Source organism: Miniopterus schreibersii, assembly GCF_964146895.1.
Source record: "Miniopterus schreibersii genome assembly, chromosome: 2".
Taxonomy (NCBI): domain Eukaryota; kingdom Metazoa; phylum Chordata; class Mammalia; order Chiroptera; family Miniopteridae; genus Miniopterus; species Miniopterus schreibersii.
In genome coordinates this window covers 108026297-108049704 of record NC_138102.1, presented here as the reverse complement: position 1 = coordinate 108049704, position 23408 = coordinate 108026297, and the positions used below count along the sequence as shown (strand labels likewise).

The window sequence follows — 23408 nt, the reverse complement described above, 5'->3', positions numbered from 1 at the left end:
GGAATATACATTTAAGATCCCCCCATGTCTTTTCATGACTTGGTAGCTCATTTATTTTTAGCACTCAATAATATCACCCTCCTTTTATACTGTGGTTACACTGAAATTCTTGTAGCTTCCCTAAGATTCCATGTTCTTTCATGACTCTGTATTTCTACGTGTGATCTCCCTTTTAAAATAATCTCCCCTATGATCACAGCTTGCTCACGTGGCCAACTCATACTCCTTCAAAACCCGGCTCAGCTCCCCACCACTCTGTGAAGCCCAACTCGCCTTCGCCTGGCCAGTCAGTGCCTCTTCCTCCTCGCTCCCAGGACCCTTGAACACGGAGCCTTCAAGGCACAAACAGTGCTCAGAGTAGTCTTCTCTCCGGCAGGTGCCTTTCCCCACTATACTGTCAGCTTCTTAAAGGCAAGAATAATGTCTTTTCACTCATTTATCTCTGAATCTAGCACCATGTGTGGTACATGTTAGGCACTTAATGTATATTCATTGAATAATTGGATATTCAGTCCATCTCATCTGGAAAGACCTTTATGGGGGTAGTAATGAAAATATAATATAATGTGCACACACTTATTAGAGCCTGTTGGGTGCTTTGAGGAAATAGAAGGTGTGGAAGGGAAGGTTGGATACCTACCACAGGTCAGGTGTTTGTATATAAGGTAGATAGTATATCCCCATTTTATAGACATGTTAACTAAGCTCAGAGATTCCAAGTAATTTGTTCAAAATGGCAGTCAGTAAGAGGGCAAGCAGTGATTGGACACCCCAGGTCTATTGGACATCAAGTCAGAGCCCCCAGGCCATGTAGTCCATCAGAAGAACCCCGGTAACACCACCTCACCTCAAGATTCTCCAGCTATAACGAAACAAGAATGAAGAACTGGGTACAACTCATTGGCTCTGAGACTTGAGTCGGTAAACAACTTATTTTAGCTTTCAATTTTCTCATCTATAAAACGAGGGTAATAACCCATCTCACCTCCCTCACAGAGCTGAGAGCTGAGGTGAAGTTCAAGGGCAGTAATGTGGCCTGGATTTACAAGGCACCGAGGTTGACAAAAAACCATGGCAAATGGACGAATTCCTCAAAAATATGAGAACACGCCCAAAGGAAAAGACTTTATGCGACCCAGTGCCTCTGTACAGGGCACATTGGAGCGAGGGGTTGAATGGAGCCCTTGGGTCTGGGCGAGGTGGTGGGACAGCCTCCTTGATGAGGCGAGTTGGCTCAGTGATGAAGGAAGTGAGCCCCACGTTTGAGGGAGGGAAGGGGAAAGGAAGGGGCTGTGGCACAAGTAAAGCAAACCTCGGCGCGGAGCACATGGCAACGTGAAAGCGGGCTACATAGAACAGTTACGTCCTCCTGGAGCAGGGGATCTGAAACGACTGAAGACAGAGTCGTCTGGCGGGAGCCGCAGGGCCCCTGCAGCAACACCAGGCCCCGAGCCCGCTCGCCCCACAGCCTTGGGAAGAGGCGGGGCAGGAGCCATCAAGGAGCCCTCCCCCTGACAGCGAGGGGACGGGAGGTGCGGGGGGTGAGTGTCCTAGCTGGGCCAGGCCACGGCACGAGCCATGGGGGCAGTGGGGACTTGAACCCAGGTTGTTTGTTTTGGTTTTGTTTTCATTCCAAGTTCAGCTAATCCATCATATCAAGATAAGGAAAGAATTCATTCCTTCATTCAGTAAAAATTTATGAAGCCCCTAAGATGTGCCAAACATCCGAAACAACACTCACTCTGAAAGTCACCTGTAAGGAATCCCGACGGTGGGAGAGCCCTGTTGGAACGCACTGAAGCTGTGGTAGGAGGCTGGGGCTTTGAAAAGACTCAGTAAAGACCATAAACATTTGCCACATACCAAGCACAGCTACCTGACCACTTCCCAGGAGGTGAAGTATTATGTGCGCTTTTTAGATCCTGTCAGCAATCTAATGAGGAAGGTATGATTATTTTCTCTTTTCTTTTTTTTTTTACAGATGGGGAAACTGAGGCTCGATAAGGTGAGGTAAATTGACAAACTGGCATAGCTGGTATTGGGCATAGCTCGGTTTCTGACCCGGAGTGTCTAGCCCAGGGCCTTCATTCAACCACAGGACTGTGTTAACTCTGAGCTCTGCCGAAGAAAATTGATTCATGCCAGGGAAAGGGCTGCAGTGGGTCAGAGGGCAGGGAGTTGCTGGAGGTGTGAGGAGGCCGAGTCCTCGCCTCTCCCCCTAGACACCCAGATCCTCCCAATCATGTGGCGGGAGCATCCTGTCTGCCCCCCACCCCCACGTCTCTGCAACCGTGACCTCCTGCAGGCTCGGGGGATGCCTGCCTCCGGAAGCCCCAACATCCTGCACTCTGTTGAACCCACAACGTGTCAGGCCGCCTGTCCCAGCTGCGGCACACAGACAGCCTGACTTGACAGGCTGGAGCTGAATTACCGGCCCCTCAGCTAGAAATAGCCCTCCGAGAAGTGTGTGGTGGCTACGTGTCCACAGGGAGGGGAGGAGGCAGGCAGGGGAGCCAAGGAGTCCCAGGATCCTGAGATAACAGGATCCGGATGTGCAGAGTCCCAAACATGGTGGGCTGGCCTGGGTCACAGGCTCCAAGGAGGTGAGTGGGAACCAGGATGTCTGCTCCCCGACGTGGGCTGCGTGACAAGCCCCAGGCATCCTGAGAGGGCGGGCTGGGTTCCCACGGGCAGCCTTGGAGCACCAATCAGGCAGGCTGTGTGTGTTCAAAGCGTCTCTTGTTCCTTCCCTGGGCAGAATTCAGAGCTGGAGCATCACTGCCTTCCCTCTTGTCAAAGGCACAGAGTGGGAAACAGGGGGTGCAGCCTGGCAAAGCCCTGCAGGCAGAGGGACCGAGGGCTCTGGACATTGCTCCTTCCCCCACCTGGAAAAGAGAGATCTTCTAGCTGAGTCCCTCTCTTCACAGAACAGAAAGGAGATCCACCCAAGTGAAGATGAGCTGGCCAAAGGCACTGCCCAGGCCAGCAGGTCTGGCCAGCCAAAGGGATACTTGATTTCATACCAACTTGTAGGAGAACAGTTTGGGAAAGTCCCTCTCCAGTAGACCATTTCTGTGAGAGACAATGAGATAACCATTATGAAAGTATTTTGAAAAGTTAAAAAACCCTATTTACATAAAGTGAAAATGTTTTCTTGGAGGGTGAAGAGCATTGAAGAGAAAGAAAGGAGAGTCAAAGAGCCCTCTGGATGGGATGTGTGAATACGTAGGTTTTGGGGAGGGAGGTACAAACGGACAAACGTTACGCTGCAAACCCTTCATTCAAAAGCTGTGTCCCCCACGCTGCCTCCACTCCGAGTGTGACCTCACTCTTTGCTTTGCTCCAAGTGAAGCAAACACAACCCTGTTCTTATGACCCAAAGTGAACCTTTTGTGAGACCATTCACACGGGCCCGGCCTCCCCCAGCCTGGGACACGTCGCCTTATCTCCCACAAGCTGTGAAGGTGGAGGTCGGGAGAGGGTTTCCAGTGAGCAGGGTGTTAGCGGAAAAGAGGACTGAGGTTTGCGGGGAAGGGAGCGGGACTTGAGCTGCAGCTCCCCATCAATCGCTTGGGCTTCTCTTACGTTCTCTGCCCTCAAGCTCTTCTATGACCGTCGGTTTACTAGGGCTCCCAGGGGAGGCGTCTGCAGCGCTCTAGCCCCTCAGTCCTGCAAAATAAGCTTCTGGGATGGCACCAGAAGCCACTTTTATTTCATTTGGAATGAATGAGGGTTCTTTTCATACATTTAGATTTACTTGTGACTACATCTCTTTGGCTGAGACTGATATTATAGTGACCTACAGTAGTAAATTATAAATATGTCTTCACATTGAGAGACTATGACCTGGAGGAGATGGTCCTCCTTCTCAGAGAGGATTCTGAGAAAAAGGAGTCAGGAGCTAAGGGAAAGGAATCAACTTGTGGGAATATAGATTCCTATCGTCCGCCATCCACGCTCAGAGCCTGATTCTCTGACTGTAAATGCAAGGATGGACCAGAGGTCTCCTCGCAGCTCCCAGGGCAAATTCTCCTGAGGTGAGAGCAGGGGCTTGCAGGGCCAGCTGGACAAGAGCAGGTGAGCTCACCTGCTGCATCCCAGGCAGCCCCCTGGGCGGCGAGGACAGTGATATCCCAGAACCACTGGCCTGCTCCTTAGGCTTCCTGCTCCCACCTGGTATCAGCATTTCTCATTTGGCTCCTTAGGTCGCACCAGCTCCCAGATTCTCTAGCCAGAACTGTGACAGATGAGTGCCCTCTAGGTGTAAAGAACTGGAACCGACGTCCTCTGGGTTCTCCCTTCCTGTCAAGGTTCTCAGAAGCTTCCGAGTAGATGCCACACCCATCAGGCTCAGGGAGGAGGCTGCTGAGAGGTGCAATGTACTGGTTTAGTCTTTACCACCAAAATCCCCTAGAAGGGGCCATTTAGGTCTTAATCTGTACAATTAGGATGGAAACCCTAGCAGGGGGTAGAAAATTGAGCAGGCCACTGAAGGGGGCCTTGGTCTTTGTACTAATTCTGTGGTTGTTGGAACTCAAAGTTTGTTTCTCGATAAGTACTTCAGTGTCATTGGAATCTAGTGTGAGGATTAGAGCCTCCCAGGTAGCTTCAGAAAAATGCAAACAGCTGGGCCTGTCCCTGCAGATTTATTTATTTATTTTTTAATGTATCTTTATTGATTTCAGAGAGAGGAAAGGAGAGGCAGAGAGAGAGATAGAAACATCAATGATGAGAGTCATTGATTGAGCCCACAACCCAGGCATATGCCCTGATGGGGAATCAAACCCCGATCGCCTGGATCCTAGGTCGACGCTCAACCACTGAGCCACGCCCGGCTGGGCTGTCCCTGCAGATTTAGCAGCTCCAAGATTAGTCCTGGGGTAGTTATGGTGATTCTAATGGATGGCCAGGTTTAGAGCCTGCTCCTAGGGAGTTCAGCCCGGAGCTGAAAGTTCTGCTATTGGGCAAATCCTCCCCTCCACTCTCAATTTTTCCATATCTCAGGTGGGGGGAATTATACTCAGGTTCTTGTACCTTCCTCACTCTCTCCAAGTGGGGAATGCTGCTTCTCCTCCCCCCATTCCCCCCAGAAATGAACCTATTCCCCAGAGCTGTCTCGGCCCCCAGATCCAGCTGCTAGGCCTTCAGGGCTTCTTCTTGGAGGGAAGTCTTTGGAAGTGGAGTAAGACAGCACATCAATGCTCTTTCCCAGCTAAAGTGGCAGGGAGGTCCCCACTCCAGTCACTCCAGGGATGGAGCCAATAACCAGGTGCTCCCCCCAAAACACCTGCACTCCCTCCCCATCACGTCTTAGCAGGTGCTGGGACGCACCCTTCTCTGTCTGTCCATCTACAAGGTTCCATCTAGTCTCTCATCCCTCCAAGCCCTCTGGCCACAGTGTCCACCTACTGTGACTGCTCCCTTTTCTGAACCCCCTTAGCGTTTATTACACCTCCTAGTAATTTAGCTTCTCTCTCTCAGTGTCTTGTATTGAACTAAGTTTTCTTATGCTCGATGATATGATAAGCCCTTGAGGATATGTTTGTTCTGCTTTTTATTCCTGCATCTCCCTCCCTGCTTCTCTCTTGCACAGAGTCTCTCAGTGCCCGCCGGTTGTCACAGGTACCTCCAACCTCTTCACCATTTGCAAGCAGAAGAGGAAATGTAGGTTTATCAGCTGGTGAATGTTCCTGAGTGATTTGTGTTTCAATTCTGAAAGTTGGCTGTTTCTTCAATTAGCTAGGATAAGGTGCTATATTTGTGAACCATCCTGTGAACATCATTGAAGACTGTCATATACACAGCATTTAAGGGTCCTAACTCTCCTATCTAACCTGGGAAGACAGCACTCTGCCTCTTAGAGACACATCCTGGGTAAAGGCCTGGGTTACCAGAGAAAAACTAAACAGTCCTGGCCACATTGCTACTTGCACTTCCTTACCAAGCCCCCAGCTCTTGTAGCTTCTGCCCCAACATGTTGTGGGGTCTGTACATCACGCAGCACAGTGCTCAGAATGTCTGGAGTCAGACTGTCCAGACTCCAATCTGTTAGCTGTACACCATTGGGCACATCACATAAACTGTGTGCACCAGTTTCCTGTTGATATAAAGGAAATACCAGCATCTCTTCAGAGGTTTATTATGAAGATTCCATGAGTTACTACAAGTAAAGCACTTGGTAAGCTCTCAATATGTGTTAGTTGCCGCCATGATTATTATCGGAGAAGCAGTACCGGGAAGCAGACGACCTTTTCCTGTCTCTCTGTTATTTGCTTTGTGACTTTGGACTTAGGGACCCCAAGATCTCCATTTCTTCATGTATCAAATTAAAATGCTGATGGTGTCTGGTATGCCTATCTCACAGAGTTGCAGTGAGAGTCCAATGAGCTGGTACACATGAAAATGTTTGCGAACTACAGAAACTTAAGCAAATGTAGGATAACAAATGGCCCCTCTTTTTGCCTGCACCTGTATGATTGTACATCCTGTTATGCTTCATGTAGTGGTTACTTATATTACCTGCCTCCTCTACTGGCCTGTGAACTCCTTCAGGCAGAGATCACATTTCGCTCTCTTCCATCAACCACGGCATCTAGCCTGATGCTGGCACATGGTATGTACTCAGCAAATGGGGAATTGGAAAAGTAGCAGCCTCCTTGCGTGTGTTTTTCTGGGATGGGTTGCTCCCCGTTGAACTGCATGAGCTAGGACTGTCCCCGATCACATGTAGCTTCCCAGAGCACATACCTGTGAGCAGCATCTGTACGAAGGGGCCCGTCCTTGGAGCCAGACACCCAATAGACACTAACTGTGGGGACACTCTGGCCTGCCGCTCCACTCCTGGGACCTTCTTGGGCTCTGACCCCTGGGCTCAGCCAGCAGTCTTCTGGTCTTCATCAGATCTCTCAATTAGTCTCCATACTATTGGAGACTAATTAATATTAGTTCAGTTGCCCTAGACAGTCCAACCAGGGAAAGTGAGAAATCAAACCTCAGCATTTTGTAGAGCAGCTGAGACATCAAGGCCTTGCTTTTCCTCCTTCCCGTTTGGAACTTTTCCCGAAATGACAACCTTGGCTTTGGCCTCTCTGCTCCCTGCTCCTGTATCTTCGTGGGGTAGGGTGGGGGGTCTCAGAGGATGCCACTTGCCTGATGGTGTTCTGTATTATTTCTGTATCCTTCAAAACTCCCACCTGGTGCTGTACACAGAGGAAGCAGCAGACACATAGTTGCTGATTGGGATTAAAAGGGCCTAGGAAACCAAAATGAGTAGACTCATTGGGAGATTAATTGCACAGGAGTCCGTTGACCGCATGACTAAAGCTGGATTTTTTCGGAACCACTGGCTGCCTTCACATTTCCTGATGGAAGTGAGACAGGTCAACAGAGTCATAGATAACTTTTGCCCACACAACATTCACTTTTTGGAGTGTTGGCTTGAAATTGAGGTGTGTGTGTGCATGTGTGTGTGTGTGTGTGTAACCGACGTGCCTTCCGTGAGCCTCAGAGGTCTCTGCACCCTCTTCAAATGAGCTGATTACAACACAGAGGATGTGGACAGTGGAGTTTTTCCTGGTTGATGTCACACTGCTACCCTTTAAAAGCCCAAGGGGTAAAGGAGGGAATCCAGCCTGGGATCCTCACAGATACCAGCAAGGAAGACAGGAGAAAAAGGCCAGTGAGGCCAGCCCTGGAATCAGGGAGGCAGTGTCCGATTTCAACTCCGCGCCAGCCACTCAGAGAGCAGCGATGTCAGGGACCCGCCTTGGGTTCCTGGTCTGCGTCCTGTGCTGTGCGGTCAGAGCCTATCCCAATGCCTCTCCGCTGCTCAGCTCCAGCTGGGGTGGCCTGATCCACCTGTACACAGCCACAGCCAGGAACAGCTACCACCTGCAGATCCATAAGGACGGCCATGTGGATGGCTCACCTCACCAGACCATCTACAGTGAGTAGGGGCTTCGTTCAGGCTGGGAAGAAGGGGGCGCTCCTATGTCCATCCCCCTACCAGGGACTTGGGGAGACCTTGGGCTAGACCAGAGGGCTAATCCAGGCTCCTAGCTTCTTGCCCAGAATCCACTTATTTTGTGTGTGTGTGTGTGTTTAAACCTAGGGAGAGGATTCTACCACCTTCCTAATTAGCGTTTACAGGTTTCTACCAGCATGAATAACTTCTATCTTAACTAAAATCCTTCTTCCCAATAGCAGCCACTTTCCCTGTCCAAAGAGTCAAAAACGTAGAGAAAGAAAAGCAAGGAGCTTGAGAGGACAAAGCCAGACAGGTCAAAGGACACTGAGTTTTAGCTTATGAACTTGGGGCTGGGTTAGCAATGGAGGTTGTGAGGAAGGTTCCTGTGTCCAACCATGGTTCAGAATAGATGAACTTAGGGTCTCTTCCCAACTCTGAGCTTCTTGTATTCTGGCCTTGCACCCATCCGACAGGTTTACCAGGGGTTTCAGAGCTGCCCAGTTTAGTACGAATTGCTGACCCTTCTCTGTGGAGCTAAAAGGTCCACTTAGCAGCAAATGAGCTAGTCTGGAACTCTTTGGCAACATAAGGCAACTGGAATGTGTTTAAAGATTAGATCTGTGGAAATTGGATCACAGTCCACAATAGTCAATCAATTATGTATGATTCATATGAGGGCCCCTTGGTGCATACTTATATAAGAAATAAAGAGGTGGGAGAGCAGATGGATATTGAAAAAGACAACGTCTTCTGTTTTATGAGAATACGTAAAAGTTACTCTACAGATACAGAAAAATACATATTGACTCAATATTAATCAAATTAAAGGCATGAAAGAATAATCGCAGTCTGTTTAATTAAAGAAAATGTAAAGGAATAACAATTTGCCCTATATTGTACAGATTTAGTAATTTTTCCGTGGCCTTGCTGTGTACAAGAAATTAATTCTGTTAAGAATCAAAGGTTCTTAAACCTGGTAGCAAGATGTATGCACATGCAAGCCAACAGTTCAAACCTCTTCAAGTGCCCAATGGGTGGTAATAGGAGATTAGAGGAGGGAGGAGAGGTCTCTCCAAATACCAAGAAGGTTCTAGAACTCAAAGGAATATGGTAGGATTCAGGAGTCAACATCTTGGAAGCCAAGTTTGAGTCTAATGGCAAAAATCTGAAATAAATCTGGACATACTTGATGTATCCAAAGTGCTGCTCATTTTATCCAATGGGTGTTTAACAGAATCTACAATGTGTCCGACATCATGCAAAGCTCTGTGACTGCAAAGGAAGGCACAGCCCTTCAAACACTTCACCTTGTCTCCCAGCTCATCGGACTTCTAGGAAATACAATTTTTGCAGCTCCCATGGAGGGCTACCCTTATTTACTCTGCAAGATGATAGCCAATTTAAAATGCACAAGCAGATTATGGTACATTATTTTGATTCCCATAGATGGAAAGGGCTTCATACAACTAGAGAATGCTTACAAAACTTGTCTAGAATCATGGAATCTCTTCACTGAAAGGAGCCCCCCCAAAGACATGTCCTCCTGAACATGACATGAAGTTGACAGGTGTAAGCTGACTGTGGTGGGCTGGGTGCTGCAGTGTGTGGGGCTCAGCCTACCGAGCAAGCAGGACGAACTGTAGAACTTTTCCTCAAACAGCCACTGGTGTCAGGCCCAGAGAAGGCACTGAGTACTAGTTGGAATGAACTGAAATGACTGAGAAGTCAAATAAATTGAATTGATTTCAGATTTTTTATTTTACAGAAAAGCGATTTTGCTTTGTCAGATACAGATGCTCGCTAAGCATGGTGCCTCTGGAAATCTACACAAACATGGGAGGGGGACCCAGGTCAAGGTGGTGGAAGGGAGATACTTTTCCTAGTTAATATAGTATTTTGTACTATTCAAATTAGTTGTGTGCATTACCAAAAAATGGGTATACACTAAGATAAAAAGTCAACAAAAAGAGGAAACACTGGTACATGTAGATAGGTTGGAAAACTAATTAAGAGAGGATCTATAATTACCTTCTCGGTGAGTATAAAGCAACATGTTTACATGGATGGGAAGGTGTGGGGTAGTTTCCCCCCTCTTAATTAATTATAGATTTCTGGTGAAATCTATTTCATTTGATTGTTGTACTTTAGTAAATTCTTGATTAATAGTTGAGAGCCCACCACATCTTTGGTTTGTTGGTCATTGTAAAATTATCTGCTCACAAGATTCTATAACCTCCCTTTGGACTCACAGCGCTGATGGCAGGAGCCTCGCCAATGTCTGTAACTCCTGCCCTGCTTTGAACAAGGCCACCCTCCCACTCCCCATTAGCCCCACCTCGTGTGAACAGCAGAAAAAAAGATGCTCTTTACCCCTAGTCAATGTCATTCCTAGATCCAGGTATTTTTATTTCCTCCATCTTTCCCATTGGCATTGTCTTTATTTGAAGGTGAATTATCCTCAGGTTCTTGAATCCTTCAAAATCTTATCTTTCTTTTGGGGAAGGACAAAGCACTTTGCACGTTATCATCTTATCCGTCACTTACTGGCTATGGGACTAGAACAGAGCAGATAATTTTCTATTTTAACAGCAGAGGTTGAGGCAAAGGGGTAATAAAACAATTACCAGCATTTTAAAAGAGCTTTCATAGTAGATAAAAATATGATCTCATTACCTCCTCAAGGTAACCAAATGAGGTAAGTGATTCTACTACACAAAAAAACAAAGATTAAAGAAATTAAATGACTCACTCAAGGTCACACAGGTAGTAGATGACCTAGAGGACACCATGACCCCGAAGCTATGCTTCTTCCAGGGTTACATGCACCAACTATTGTCACTGAAAGAAATATCCATTCAGTCTGTCTGCCTCCAAGCAGCCAGTGATTTGTTCCTTCCTCTTGCTGAATCCTGCCCTTGCATCTATACACTGTTTTATTACCCCTTTGCCTCAACCTCGTCTATAAAAATATGCCTTCTGAAATTGCAAAGGTAGAAAATTTGTCTCTTACATTTTCTGCATTTTCCCATTGGCTCATGTTGGTTTGATTCAAATCTGAGCATCCTCTATAGCAGCTGCTCACTGTTCCTCTGCAGGCTGTCTTCTACTGGGACTGGCCCCAGAGACCAGGAGCAGGTGTCCCATGCACACTGCAGGCAGTGACCCCAAGCATCACGATGTCACAGCGGCCAGTCAGCAATCCTGTATAATGCCTTTCATTTGCTCAACACTGTCAAGTCAGTTTTACAGCCATCATCCCATTTGATTCTAGTTGTAATCCTATAAAGCGGGCCGGACAGCTCTTACTCTCTTTCCCATCTGAAGAAACTGAAGCTAGAGCAATGACTTGCCCAAGGCTACAAAGTTAGTAAGAGGCATAATTGGGACAAGGCTCCAAGTACCCCGGTTCCAGTTCCTGGTTCAGCGCTCCTTTCCTGTCCCACACCAGGGCACAGCGACCTGGGCTCCTCATGGCCGGCAGTGCGTGAGGCCCCTGACTTTGTCTTCTAGTGCTTGTAATGATTTCTGCTGCAAGCAGGCTACAGGGTGGCAGGAAGAAGATGTTAGAGACACTGAGCTGAGTTTGAATCCTGCCTTAGTTTCTGTAACCCTTATATTGGGATGCTGCTACTGCCAATATTAATATCAACAATACAATAGTTGTTTTAAGAATTTAGAATATGTAAAGTTAGAGCACTATCACTCAAAGACAGTGTAATTTTTTTTCCTAATTGGACTGAAATTTCATCAGGACAGATACTATTCCCTTCAAGTTTCTTAAGTTTCCCTCAGCGCTTACCACAAAATTAGCCACCTATCTGAGACAAGTAGGCAAACCCATTTATGAAGTACTGTAAATATCCTTTGCACCTCCAATAGCCCACCCCACTTCCAGAAGCTTCCCTCAAGGCCAACTCTGAGCCAAACTTGGAAACAAATTAACTTTCCTCTTTGGCCTCTCCTTTCTCTTCATTCTAGGCTTGCTCCTACCTCATTCCCTCCATCCCACCTCTTCTGACTTCAGTCCAGATCAAGGTCCCTTCTCAGCTCCAGTCTCTTCTCGGAACTGCCTGTGGCTCTCGTCAGAGGTCTTGTATTGAGCCTACATGAGGTGGGGGAGGAGACGGGCTATATGTCAACCCAGGAGGCACCACCACTTTCTGGGCACACACCATTTATAGAAGAGGGATTGAACCCCTTCCTGGGCTTCTCCCTGGGGGATGAGGCCAACTGAGATGCAGGGGGAAATTCTGTGGTAGGTAAATGGAAGTGGCCTCAAAGATTAAAGGAAATGATTTTTCAGTGGAAAATGTCAGGTAATTAAACATCATTTGGGACATTAAGTCTTGCTCAATTGTACCCTTGCCACAAAACGGAAAGCTCTAGACTTTCTTTAACTAGGCTTGCTAAAATTGCAAGTTTCCACAGGAGCTGGTGAGGGGGTCACACTTAAAGCTGTTATCAACTATTTAAGGTGTAGGTAGTATGACTGGGTTTCAGGCCCTTGTCAGAGACTAGTTTTTGAAAGGGGCACTGAAAGACCAAGAGGGGTGACACCTGGAGGGGACATCACCAAGTAAGAAAATGACAAAGCACAGCAATAAAGAAAAAATTCTATCCATCCCTGATATCTATTCAACATGGAAAGATAAAACCTCTGGTTCTGAGTAGCTCCCTCTAGGGGATGCACTAAGTATGTAAACTTAGTTAAAGCAAGGTGAATGAAATGCATGCTGTAACAGAGGTGCAGGCATTGTGCTGCAGGAATCGAGAAGAAGAGCAATTAATGATGAGGGAGATTAGTAACGTTTTCATAAAAATAGTAATATCTGCCTGGCCGGGCATGGCTCAGTGGTTGAGCATTGACCTAGGATCCAGGAGATCACAGTTCAATTTCCAGTCAGGACACATGCCCGGGTTCTGGGCTCGATCCTCAGTGGGGGGCATGCAAGAGGCAGCTGGTCAATGACAAGATGTTTTAACTCTCTCTCTCCCTCTCCCTTCCTCTCTCTGAAATCAATAAAGATATATTAAAAAAAAAAAAAAGTAACATCTGCCCTAGCCAGTTTTGCTCAGTGGTTAGAGCGTCAACCTGCGGACTGAAGGGCCCTGGGTTTGATTCGGGCTCTGGCCAAGGGCACGCACCTCCGTGGCAGGCTTGGGGCGCAAGCAGGAGGCAACCAATTGATATGTCTCTCACATCGATGTTTCTCTCCCTATCCCCCTCCCTTCCACTCTCTCTGAAAAAGCAATGGAAAAAATATCCTCAGGTGAGGATAAATAAAAAAGAAAAAGAAAAAAGGATTAGTAACATCAGAGACTGGCCTTGAAGGATGAGTGACTTCAACAAGCAGAGGAGGGAGGGAAAGATCAATTCTAATACAGTTCCTGACACACGATGGATGCCGACTGGTGTACCAGTGACATTTGCACAGCTACTCAGGTGGAGAATCAGGCTCTATATGGAAGCTGGATCCTTGAAAGACATCTTGGTATAGATTTTAAAATCACAAAGGCAGAAGCTTTGGGAGAACATGATCACCACCACAAACATGAAGCGGTATTAGCCAGGCAAGGAGGAAATAAAGGCAGGGACAAAGCATGTGCAGGACACAGGTGAGAGAACACAGAGTGCTCCACACAGCAAGAGGGTGAGAAGCAAGGTAATGGGGGGGGGGGGCAGCAGTTGGGGAGTACAGGAGTCAGAAGAAATGAGGCTGAACAAGGGGAGGGTTACGTGAAATCACCACCATTAAAATCTGTCTGGGGGGGGGGGGTCATGAAGGTGAGTTTTCCAGAAGTGCTCGAAGGTGGGAACTGGATGCACAGCAAGGTTTGACCTGAATGCTTTTCTCCACAGGTGCCCTGATGATCAGATCAGAGGACACTGGCTTTGTGGTGATAACAGGTGTGATGAGTAGGAGATACCTCTGCATGGACTTTAGAGGCAACATTTTTGGATCGGTGAGTTTCTTTTTGTGCTGGTCACCATTTGCAAATAATTATCTAATTTCTTTGACAGAGCATAGATGATTATAGTTTGAAGATTCCATTTGCAGAATGCCTTGGTGATTTGTTTTCAGAGCACTTTTTTCGGTCTAAATAGTAAATGCTCAGGTTTATACACCTGGGGTTTGAACCCAGGTAGTCTGGCTCTGGAGCCCAGGCTCTTAGCCTATAATCCAAACTGCCTGTTAGTATCCATTTTTGTGTCTTAATACAGCACCTTGCATGTAGCTGTAGGTCCTTTAGTCATTAAATTCATGTCACAAAGTGCATTAGAAAGAGTCAGAAAACACAGGTATCTTCTTGATTCTGTTTAGACCTCCTTGACCTTGGTCAAGGCCCCTCATTTCCCTGAACTTCAGGTTCCTCAAATGGATGGACCATGTGCCCTGTGGGCTCCCCCTAGATAAAGGTCTCTAATTATCTCTGCCCCAACTGTGCTGGCTGGTCCTTCAGATAGATATGCAAAGGATTTCCCAGACTACAGGTTGCAGGCACAGCCCAAAGGATTTTGAGATGGTACAACAGAGGGACTGCTTACCTCAGGAGCCTCTTACCACCAGACAGACCCGCTAGAAATTCCGTGAGAGCCATGACTTTGTTTTGCTTACTGCTCTGTCCCAGGATCTATAATGGTATCTGACCCAGAGTAGATAAATATCTGTTGAAGAAATACAGAAAATTAAATGAGTAAATAAATAGCTGTTGACTGCATAGACATAGTTCTCATCTGTAAAATATTATTTCATGGAGTTTGAGGATTAAATTAAATAATATGTAAAGGTGCTAGCAGGCACTCACTCAACACAATCCGGTACTAGTTAGTGGCGGAGCGAGGGCTCACAGCTAGGTCACCTGCTGCCAAAGTGCAGCCCCTAACTCCCAAACTGCATTCTCTCTCTGATGTCAGCACCCTCCCTCAAACTCCATCCCACCCCCTTCCTCCAGGTAAGGAAACAGGCTCAAGCCACCTTTCAGCCGAAAGAGGGTTGAGAAAGGTGGAGAGTAGGAAGGACGAGGTGGCGTTTAAGGGAGCCGGCCCTCCAGGGGCAGGCGCGGCGGTGCGGCCGAGTCCACCCCCGGCCCGAGCTCGGCCAGCGCGCCTCCGGCGGGGGCCCGGGGCCCTGGGGGGGCAGCTGTGCCGGGGGCGTAAAGCACTAGCGGGGTCACGTTTCCCCAGCTGGGGTTCAACACACCCACTCTACGGAGTGGTCGGGAGGGACGGAGCTCCTGCCGCCACCAGCTCGCCTCGGGGACGCGGGGGCCGGCGCGGGGCGCGGGGGTCGGGGCGCGGGGCGGGGCGCGGGGCCGCCCTCCCCCGCCTCCCCCGGCCTCACCTGGGTGCCCCCGCCTTTCAGCATCACTTCAGCCCCGAGAGCTGCAGGTTCAGCCAGCAGACGCTGGAGAACGGCTACGACGTGTACCACTCGCCCCAGCACCGCTTCCTCGTGAGCCTGGGCCGGGCCAAGCGCGCCTTCCTGCCGGGCACCAACCCGCCGCCCTACTCCCAGTTCCTGTCCCGGAGGAACGAGATCCCCCTCTTCCACTTCAACACGCCGCGCCCGCCGCGCCGCCACACGCGCAGCGCCGAGGACGACGACTCGGAGGCCGACCCGCTGAACGTGCTGAAGCCCCGCCCGCGCGCGACGCCCGCGCCCGCCTCCTGCTCCCAGGAGCTGCGGAGCGCCGAGGACGAGGGCGCGGCGGCCAGCGACCCGCTGGGCGTGCTGCGGGGCGGCCGCCTGAGCGCGCACGCGGGCGGGCTGGGCGTGGAGCGGTGCCGCCCCTTCCCCAGGTTTCCCTAGGGGACCGCCGGGGATGCTCGCGACCGCCCTTCAGAAAAGCGCGCTCCCTTAGGGGGCCAGCCCCCGCACAGGCCGAGGAACGGGGGGTGGGCTGGGGTGGGGTCTGCCACCGGCCGCGCATCTCCCTTTCCTCCCTCAGGAAAGCCCCTGAGAAGCTGCCTTCGAGGCCTGAGAAAGGGAGTTTCACCACCTTCCTTACCCCCCCCCCCAAGCCACCTTTCTGAATTAAGCAGCCCCATAGGTAAATTAGAAATCTCCCCTTCTCTGAGGAGGGCAGGGATTTTTTTCCCTTCCCTGTTTCCCTTCCATGCCTCCCCTCGCACTCAGCCTAACTGAAAACAAAGCGACGGCTTAGTGAGCTCACGGCTTTGAAGGTGAAGGGAAGGGCCAGTGCCCGCAGGGTCCCCTCTGTCCCTTGCATTGATGTTATCTTGGCCCTGATGGAGTTTGCAACCTTGACCTAGGGCAGGAACAGCTGAGTTGGGCAGGCTGACCCGAATCCTAATCTCAAGCCTTTGCTCTTCCTTGAGCATCTCTAGGGAAGAACTGGCAAAAAGATGGGTTAGAACTTAACTAGAATGCTCGCAGAACTGAGGCAGAAATCAAGCTAGAAAACTGAAGCTCCAGGGACTGGGCACCCCTTGCCATGCTCTCAAGGCAGCCAGAGCCAAGGGGCCAAGAACCCTGCTCCGCTCCCAAGTGGCCATGAAACAGCCCTGTCTGGCTCCAGTGAACTGGGCCTGAGGAAGGGCCTTGGTGCTGGCTCCTGAAAATTTAGTCTGCTAGGATTTATTTTTGAAAATGGAAATAAATTCAAACTCTCCTAAGAGGCATTCCATTGAGCTTCTACTTCCAGGTGAAGTGGTAATCCATTCTGGATGGGTTACGGAAATGTCACAGGGGACGGGGCCTTGAGACAACAGGGCTGCTCTGGGCCAGGTTCTCTGTAGATGGGCAAATTCTGCCCTCTGAGTCAAGTGGCATCAGGGCCCCAGGGAAAGAGAAGCCCAATAACCAGGGCACCAGAGCAATTAGGAAAAGACCACACAGCCAGCTCTTCATACCACCCTTCGGCAGTGGCTGGGGGCTGGTTAAAACACTCCCAGGCTGACAAATCTGGGTCTTAATCCACTTGGAAAATCCGGGGCATTAAGTGAAGATAGCTTTCCAGCCAAGGAGCCCCAATGCTACCCTGAGGAAAACTAAACCCCACCTGCCAAACAGCTGAGGAGCACCAGACAGGTGGGACAGTGGCTCAGTCCTTGCCCTAGCCTTACTGGTGACTTCGGGTCTTCCTACCACGGGGCCCCATTTTCCTACCTCTATTTAAACGGCTACCCCAAGAGCAGGATATTAACACACGAAGATTTAAGCAACAGCTTCTTCCCAGTCACCCTTTCCCCCCCACTGCTATCATGTACCCAACCTTTTTACTTATGAGAGAAACATTGGACAACTGTTTTTGCCTAATGGTTTTAAGCTGAACTTGAAGAACTAGTTATGACTCACCAAAACTATACTATATAGCAGTGCATGACAAATATTTTCTTTATATAGTTTTCATTTTCTCGGTTGGAGATATTATACTGTATAAAAGTTCCCCAATACTGATAGATACAAAATTCTAATAATTAGTAGAAAACTGGTTATAATCTCACAAACTCAATACCATCTATCAGGGGTTTTCTTTTTGGCAGTGCCGAGGTAGCCCCACAATTTCCTACATCTTTTAGCATGTGCCAATATTTATTTATTTATTTGGAAGACCGCCTATTGCTCTATATTTATAGATATTTATAAATATGTAACCCCACCTTTTTCCTTTCTTCTGTTTAAAAGAAAAATAAAATTCATCTCAGCTTCAATTCACTTTTCCTCTCTGTGTTACCACATAAAAGCATATCAGAATATGAGAATAAAGAGATTATGGAAAGGGAGTATTGGGAAAATCCAGAGAAAGCAAAGTTGTAAAAGAATATCTTCATTAAAATATATATATATATATAATTTATTGGGATGACATTGGTTAATATAATTATATAGGTTTCAGGTGTCAATTCTACATGACACCATCTGTATATTGTGTTGTGTGTTCACCACCCAAAGTCAAGTCTCCTTCCTTCACCATTTAGCCCCCCTTTGCCCTCTTCTGCCTCCCCCACCCTCTTCCCTCTGGAAACCACCATACTGTTCTCTGTGTTTTGAGTTGTTTTGTGGCTTAATCCCTTTACCTTTTCCACCCAGCCCCCCACCCCACTCCGTTCTAACAGCTGTCAGCCTGTTTTCTGTATCTATGGGTCTGTTTCTATTTGGTTTATTTTATTTATTAGATTCCACATATAAGTGAGGTCATATGGTACTTGTCTTCCTCTGCCTGGCTTATTTCCCTTAGCATAATGCTCTCCGGGTCCATCCACGTTGTTGTAAAAGGTAAGAAGAGGTCCTTCCTTTTTACAGCCACTTAGCATTCCACTGTGTCAATGTGCCACAGCTTTTTTACCCACTCATCTACTGATGTGCACCTGGACTGCTTCCAGATCTTGGCTATTGCAAATAATGCTGCAATGACCGTAGGGGCTCATATAGTCTTTCAAATTACGTTTCGAGTTTCTTCAGCTCATCAATAGACTCAGCAATTTTGATGAATTCAGACAGAATTATTGAAAATAAGGGAAAATATTATATCAACATTGGACTTCTGACAACTCTAGCTCCAAAATGTTTCCTTTAAAGAGAGAATTTTTTAAATTTGAAAAACACCCACTGACAGAGCCACATTAATATCCCAGTAAACCAGATGCTTTTTACTTAACCCAGTGTTAGTGCCCTGTGAGACCTGATGGCAGGACAAGATAATGAATCTACATGTCTCCTCTTTCTGAAATTGGTGTCCCCAGAATTCCTTCTTTAACATCTTTCTGACCAGTTACCAAAACACAAGAAGCAAAAAATGCACATTTACATCTCTCTGAGCCCCAATTTACATCAGCTCAAGCCTACAGCTTTTCATTATCTGACTTTAGCCAAGAGCTTCTCCCTTTTAACAATTAATGTAAAAGAACTTAGTATAAGATTCACTATTTTAACTGGTGTTCAAATGACCTTCTGACAATCTGCTCTGCAGATTGTCTTCTGATTATGTCCCTTAAGTCTTAGCACTGAAGTCCTCCTTGCTCTAGAGAAGGGGGTGGATAGCCCCCAGGACAGATACAGGAGAACAAATGCTGTATTTCTTTGATCACATCAAACAGACGCATAAAAGGCAGGTTATTGTGTAAAAATTATTTCCAACTATTTTTTTTTTTTTAAACCGTTAAGTTGGCCTCTACTTATAAGGTTCATGGCTCCACAGTACTCTAGTTTTACTTCTGGTCCAAAGAACTTTAAAATCTGCTAACCCATAGGAATGGAGCAATAACAAAATTACTATTTGGGAATAAATAGGCCTTCATTCCATTATAGAAGGAGAATTAAACACCGTAGAGAAAAAGATGTCCAGTGGAAATTTCCCTGCCACAGGCTTGAAAGAGTTCCTTTCTCTGTCCATGAAAGCTCTCCCTAAAGAAAGGAAATTTTAAAGCTTTTAACACAACACGATTAGTAGGGTAAGGGTGGGAGAAGGTAAGGGGGGTGTGTGTGTGTTATATATATGATTTATTACTTTTTATACATCTTGCTGCTAGAAGCTTCACAGACCTAATCATGGGCAGGGTTTCTAGTAATTAAAGCCCAGTCTTTATCTTGTCTATAGAATTATTTATCCTTGCTGAATAAAGATATTATTTCAGCCATTACACATATTTGTAGAGATACTTAATGTTTATACTGAACTCCTGTGCATCTTAACTAAGTTAACACTTAGAGTCACATAGCTTCCACTTGCAGCCACAAAAGAGTAACTACAGCCAGGCTGCTGTCCCGCCTACACAACTATCAAACAAAAGGGACAAGGCAGCTGTCTTCGGGCATGGAGTAGCGACAGACTGGGGAAGGGAAACTTGCAAGTTAAGTCCCATGACCATCCCGCAACACTTGACGGAAATGGAAGCCAGGCAGAGTGGCAGTCTCACTGAGCTGAGAAAGCAGCTGGGCACTGTGGGGCAGGGCAGCTGAGAAAAGGGAGCTATGCTCAGGGGAGATTTCAGAAGTCTTCGTGAGCATTCCCGGCAGGCCTCTGGCAAAGGACTGGGTGCACATGCACAGGGAAGGCAAAATTCAGCAAGACCTAACAAAGACCATCGGCTCCAGAACTGGGAGATGAACAGTGAGTGAGACCAGAGGCCATAAATCGCTGAGAGACGTTAGAAACCCAACCAAGCCAGGGTAGAGACTCACTGAGCGCATCAGCATTTAACTCAGACCACAGAAAGGCCGCATCTTAGAAGGAAAGACTATGCCCGAGAAAGAGGGATACACCCTAATATTAAATTCGGAACCAAAGTTGAGCCTGGCCAGGTGGCTCAGTTGGTTGAGCATCGGTCGTCCCATACATCAAAGGTTGTAGGTTCAATTTCCAGTCAGGGCACATACCTAGGTTGTGGGTTCGATCCCGTCAGGGCATGTACAGGAGGCAGCCGATCAATGTTTCTCTCCCTCTCTCTCCCTCCTTTCCTTCCTCTCTCTAAAATCAATTAAAAATACACCATTGGGGCCCAGCCAGCGTGACTCAGTGGCTGACCGTTGACCTAGGATCCACGAGATCTAGGTTTGATTCCTGGTCAGGGCACATGCCCCGGTTGCGGGCTGGACCCCTAGCAGGGGGCGTGCAGGAGGCAGCCGATCAATGACTCTTATCATTGATTTTTCTCTCTCTTCCTCTTCCTTTCTCTTTGAAATCAATAAAAACATTACACACACACACACACACACACACACACACGTATGTATAAAACATTGGGTGAGGATTACAAAAAATAAAAACCTGAGGTTGTCCTGCTCTAACAGAGAATTATAAGGAATCCTGCCACTAGTTTGTCTGCCAGAACAAAACTGAATACCGTTTCAAGGAAGCTGACACAATCCAGACTCAGTACATGGTATCATCCACACTTTATGAGAAGAAATAAGGGAAAATGGCCCATAGTCAAGAGAAAATGCTATCACTGGAAACCAACCATTAGATGACCCAGATGTTGGAATTAGCGGGCAAGAACTTTAAAGCAGCTATTATAACTGAATTTAAGAACTTTAAAGGTAAGTTTGATCATTATGAACACACAAATTAGGAATCTCAAGAGAGAAAGCAAACAATAGAAAAGAACCAAATAGAAATATAGAATTAAAAAATATCTGAAATGAAAAATTTATTAAATGGGCTTAATAGGTTAGAGATGAAAGAAAAATATAGCAATTTAATATTTTAAAAAGTGAAAATAAGTTATCTAATGTGGAGAGAAAAAAGTAAGTTTAAAAAATAATGACCAGAGTTTAAGTGATATGTGGGATGATATCAAACTGTCCAACATATGTGTAAGTAGAGTTCCAGAAAGATAGGAGCAGAAAAGGTTTAGGGATAAGAAATATTTTGAAGATATAATGGTTGAAATTTCCCGCAAACTGGTGAAAAACCAATGTCTATTACAAGAAGCTCAGCCAACCAAAAGCAAAATCAACACAAAGAAAACCATACTTAGGTATATCACAGTCAAACTGCTGAAACCGAAGATAAAATCTTGAAAGCTGCTGCAGAAAAATGACACTTTACACATAGGTGGGCAACTGTAAGGATTAAGGCTGATGTCTCATTGTAGTGCAGAACCAGTTCCAAATGGTCGTATCCGCTTTCTAACAAAACCTGATCCAAAGTTTCAGTTGTGGACACAGCACTCTTGAGTAACACTTGTGACCCCTTAACTGCTTCCCCCAAAGGAAATAAAGGATGCGGCGCGACCAGAACCTAAATAAACACTGGAACCCTTTCAGAAGCAAAGGGTCCACTCTCCAGGGAGATAAATTTGAGCCTTGTCTCCTGTCTTCTTGTCGGTAGACCCCACAGCAAAAGCTTTTTTCTTCTCTCAAAAGCCAGTGCCGCCCAGTCAGGTGTGGCTCAGTGGTTGAGCGTCGACCTAGGATCCAGGTGATCGGGGTTCGAGTCCCGGTCAGGGCACATGTCCGGGTTGTGGGCTCGATCCCCAGTCGGGGGCACACAGGAGGCAGCCGATCAATGACTCTCATCATTGATGTTTCTCTCTCTCTCTCTCCCCCTCTCCTTTCCTCTCTCTGAAATCAATAAAGATATATTTAAAAAAAAAAAAAAAAAGCCAGGGCCATAGCTGTACCTGCTGAGCGCGTCAGACAGCGAGCCCCCGCTTGGTGGCATCACCACAAACGATGAAAGCCATGGACAAATGGGAGGGCATGTTGAAAAAGTGGAAAGGAAGTAACTGCTTCCTGCCCAGAATTACATACCCAACAAACACGTGGATGAAATAAAGGTGGGGAAAAACAAAAGTGAAATAAAAACTGAAAAGACTTTGTTCCCAGGCTGAAAAGAAGTAACAACAGATGGGGAAACTATAGGAAAGAAATGAGAGCATCAGAAATATGGGTAAAATTTAAACAATTATTAAAATATATATTACACATATAAAATACATATAAATAATACTTTCTTCCCTTGATTTCTTTAAAACAGTGATTAAAGCAAAAATTACAACACTGTACTATGGGATCAATAATATATGGAGGTGTCATATCCTTGGGGAAATTACCATACAGGATGGGGAGGGTAGTAAAGCAACATGGAAGATTCTAACACTGTATATGAAAGTCATACAATTTTAACTCTAACTAGACTGTGACAAAGTAAGGATATTCAACGTCGTAATTCCTAACGTAACCACCAAAATAATAATAATAATGATACAAAGAGGTGTGGGCAAAAAGCCAATAGAAGTATTAAAAGAGAATACTGAAAAATATTCTATTATCCCAAAAGAAGGCAGAAAAGGAAGAAGAGTAGAAGAAGTATCAGAAGGGATAAATTTTAAAAATGAGACTAAATCCAATCATATTAGTAATTACATTATATATAAGTAGTAAAACACTACTTATATAGAAATACAAAGGACCTGCAACAGCAAAAGAAAACAATAAGAAATCCAGGCTAGACCCACACGTACATAATCAATTGATTTTTTTTACAAAAGAACCAAAGCAATTCTGGGGGCAAGAAAAGCCTTTTCAACAAGTGCTGCTGGAACAACTAGATATATGTGTGAAAAACCATGAACCTCAACCACTAACCTCACACCATACACCAGAATTAATTCCAGATGGGTCAAAGTCCTAAACATAAAAGGTAAAACTATAAAGCTTCTAGAGGAAAACAGAATATCTTCATAACCAGGGGTTAGCAAAGACTTCTTAGGTAGACTAAGAAGTCTATAAAGCAATAACCATAAAACAAACACAATAGTAAATTAGTCTTATGAAAATTAACTTCTCATTAAAAACCTATTAAGAAAAACATAATTTATAACAAATATTCTTTATTTTTAAACAAAGTTATAAATATATGTGTATAAATATATTCACATATAGATGACAAAGGGCTTCTCTCTCTAAAATATAAAGACATCTAACTTAAAAATAAAAGACATAATTTTACAAAGGAAGCTATATAGCCAATA

The 23408-nt window shown here is 46.4% G+C and overlaps 1 protein-coding gene across 1 annotated transcript; it reads left to right on the top strand.

The window, feature by feature from the left end:
* Positions 1–7707: 7707 nt before the first annotated feature.
* Positions 7708–15777, top strand: FGF23 (fibroblast growth factor 23; the record flags this gene model as incomplete). The annotated part of the gene is made up of 3 exons (XM_081127757.1): positions 7708–7945; positions 13827–13930; positions 15331–15777. The coding sequence occupies exons 1-3, from the start codon at positions 7750–7752 to the stop codon at positions 15775–15777; spliced, it is 747 nt and encodes a 248-aa protein (XP_080983883.1). The 5' UTR covers positions 7708–7749.
* Between the last annotated feature and the right edge of the window lie 7631 nt (positions 15778–23408).